The following is a 2,243-nucleotide window of genomic DNA, read 5'->3' as shown; positions in this document are numbered from 1 at the left end:
ATCTATTTCAAACGCACGAGATAACGTGTCAGCTACAATGTTGGTCTGTACTTTAATAAACTGTATGTCACTAGTAAACTGTGCAGTAAACTCAAGATGCCTTGTCTGTCTTGGACTGCGCTCAGTTTTGGAATTTAGGACAAAAATCAAGGGTTTGTGGTCAGTAAAAACCGTAAACTGTCTTTCTTCTAATAAATACCGAAAATGTTTAATATTCAAATAAATTGCTAAAAGTTCCCTGTCAAAAGCACTATATTTCATTTCTGCTGGAGAGAGTTTCTTTGAAAAGAACGCAAGTGGTTCAGACTTATTATTGAAATGCTGCTGTATGACACCACCAATTGCTGTATTGGATGCATCTACCGTNCCGTTAAAGACAATTTTGCATCTTTACTAAAATGATTTAGCAAAATCTTAGATGCAAACTTCTCTTTATTGCATTCAAAAGCTTTAATGGATTTGTCATCCCAAACCAAAATTTTGTCTCGCTTTTTACTTGTTTTATTAATTAAATCATATATAACTCCAGTAAACTCAGCTAATTTTGCAATATATCTATGGTAATAGTTAACCATACCAATAAACTTTTGCGCTTGTTTTATTGACTTCGGTCGTTCAAAATTGCGAATCGCTTCTACTCTGTTTACAGAAGGCTGTATCCCTGCCTCAGATAAACAATGTCCTAAGAAATCTATACTTGGAACACCAAAAATGCATTTGCTTGGTTTGACGTTCAAACCATACTCAGACAAACGTTCGAAAAGTACCCGTAGATCCTTTAAATGTTGTTCTTCACTCAGTATTGTAGTGTTAATACTATTTACTATTGTACTTTGTTCATTTTTGTACTTTGTTATTTTTGAAATTTCTTGATTGACAACGTCAAAATTGCAACGATTAAAATTGAAACTAGGAGCTTGATTATCCGTACAAATACTCTCATAGTTATAGAATTGAAGATCAAGAATAAGAGGAACGTGAAGTAAACCGGGACACGAAAGCGGATCAAGACACTCATTTAAAACAAAATTCATATTGTCATTAATAAAATTTAAATCTAAAGTTCTGGCTAACTTATTAGAGAAGCTATTTATCTGAGCAAAATTAACGCTTAACAAATTATCAATAACATATGACTCCGAGAAACTGTTCACATTTTTTGGAAGTAAAGTGTCACCTATAAATTACCATTCCACATTCCGTAAATTTAAATCTCCGAGAATACAGAAATTAACACCATCGTGACTGCGAGCTATATCGACTATGTTGTCCACATGCGCTTTATAAAGTGAGTCCGCGCTAGACGGAGGAATGTATGATGCGCAGATAAGTAATTTGGAGATGCCTTGTATCGAGACACAGAGTTGATCTAAAAGGGAATCCGTATTGCTCAGACTCACAAACGATGAGCGAAACCGGCGGTGAAACCTGCAATGAGAACTACTCTCGAGAGACCAGTTTTAGAATAGTCCCGATCTTTGCGATACACAGTATACAAGTTGGAGTCTAAGAATACACCGTCATTAAATTCCGAGGTCAACCATGTTTCGATAAGGACAAAGATATCATAATCCGTATGCGAGCTCATATTCAAAAGTGAGTTTGATTTTGTCCGCAGGCCGGAAACATTTTGAAAATAGATCTTGAGATGCTTCAAATGAAAACTTGCTGGAGCAAGAGCATCTAAGGATTTAGTTCTGGTGCATCGCCCTTAGGAAAAAACCAAAATGGTCGAATCTTAACGTTCGCAGGCCAGATATCAGCATTCAGCAATTTATCATTGAAACACTCAGAAACTCCTAATTTAAAATTAACTTTTCTCAATTCATCAAGATTGGCATCCTTTTTTATACGCAAGTAGCAGTTCAGAAATTTGGCATCAATATCAGCATGTTTGGATACGTAACTGATGATGTTCGCTGCTGTGACATTAGTAGAAAATGAGGCCACATGGAGCCATTTCTGTTGAGAAATAACACTTAATTCCTTGTTATTATTAGAACCAATAATTAAAGGCTTCGTAAGCTTTGGACGACGGCTCTTAGACACCATTTTCCAATCATTAGGTTGCTGCGTAGAAGCAGGTGCTGGATTAACAGTGTTCGCATCCATCGGAACAGACTGTGTGGGAGTAGTACTAGTACAAAGTGAAGGCGTTGTGGCAGTAGAGCCATTACATAAATTAGGAGAAGCAGCCCAAGCGTTGACACAGAAGCAGATGACAAAGCAATAGTTGAATTAAT

The 2,243-nt window shown here is 36.4% G+C and overlaps 1 protein-coding gene across 1 annotated transcript; it reads right to left on the bottom strand.

Annotated features, from left to right (window-relative positions):
- Positions 1-1,683: 1,683 nt before the first annotated feature.
- LOC108355596 (uncharacterized) lies at positions 1,684-2,112 on the bottom strand. Its single transcript, XM_017606746.1, has one exon. The coding sequence runs from the start codon at positions 2,110-2,112 to the stop codon at positions 1,684-1,686; it is 429 nt and encodes a 142-aa protein (XP_017462235.1).
- Positions 2,113-2,243: the final 131 nt, after the last annotated feature.

Source organism: Rhagoletis zephyria, unplaced genomic scaffold, assembly GCF_001687245.7.
Source record: "Rhagoletis zephyria isolate East Lansing unplaced genomic scaffold, Rhagoletis_zephyria_1.1 Rzeph_scaffold_47452, whole genome shotgun sequence".
NCBI lineage: Eukaryota > Metazoa > Arthropoda > Insecta > Diptera > Tephritidae > Rhagoletis > Rhagoletis zephyria.
The sequence above is the reverse complement of the archived record's forward strand: the minus strand, read 5'-3'. Positions and strand labels throughout refer to the sequence as shown.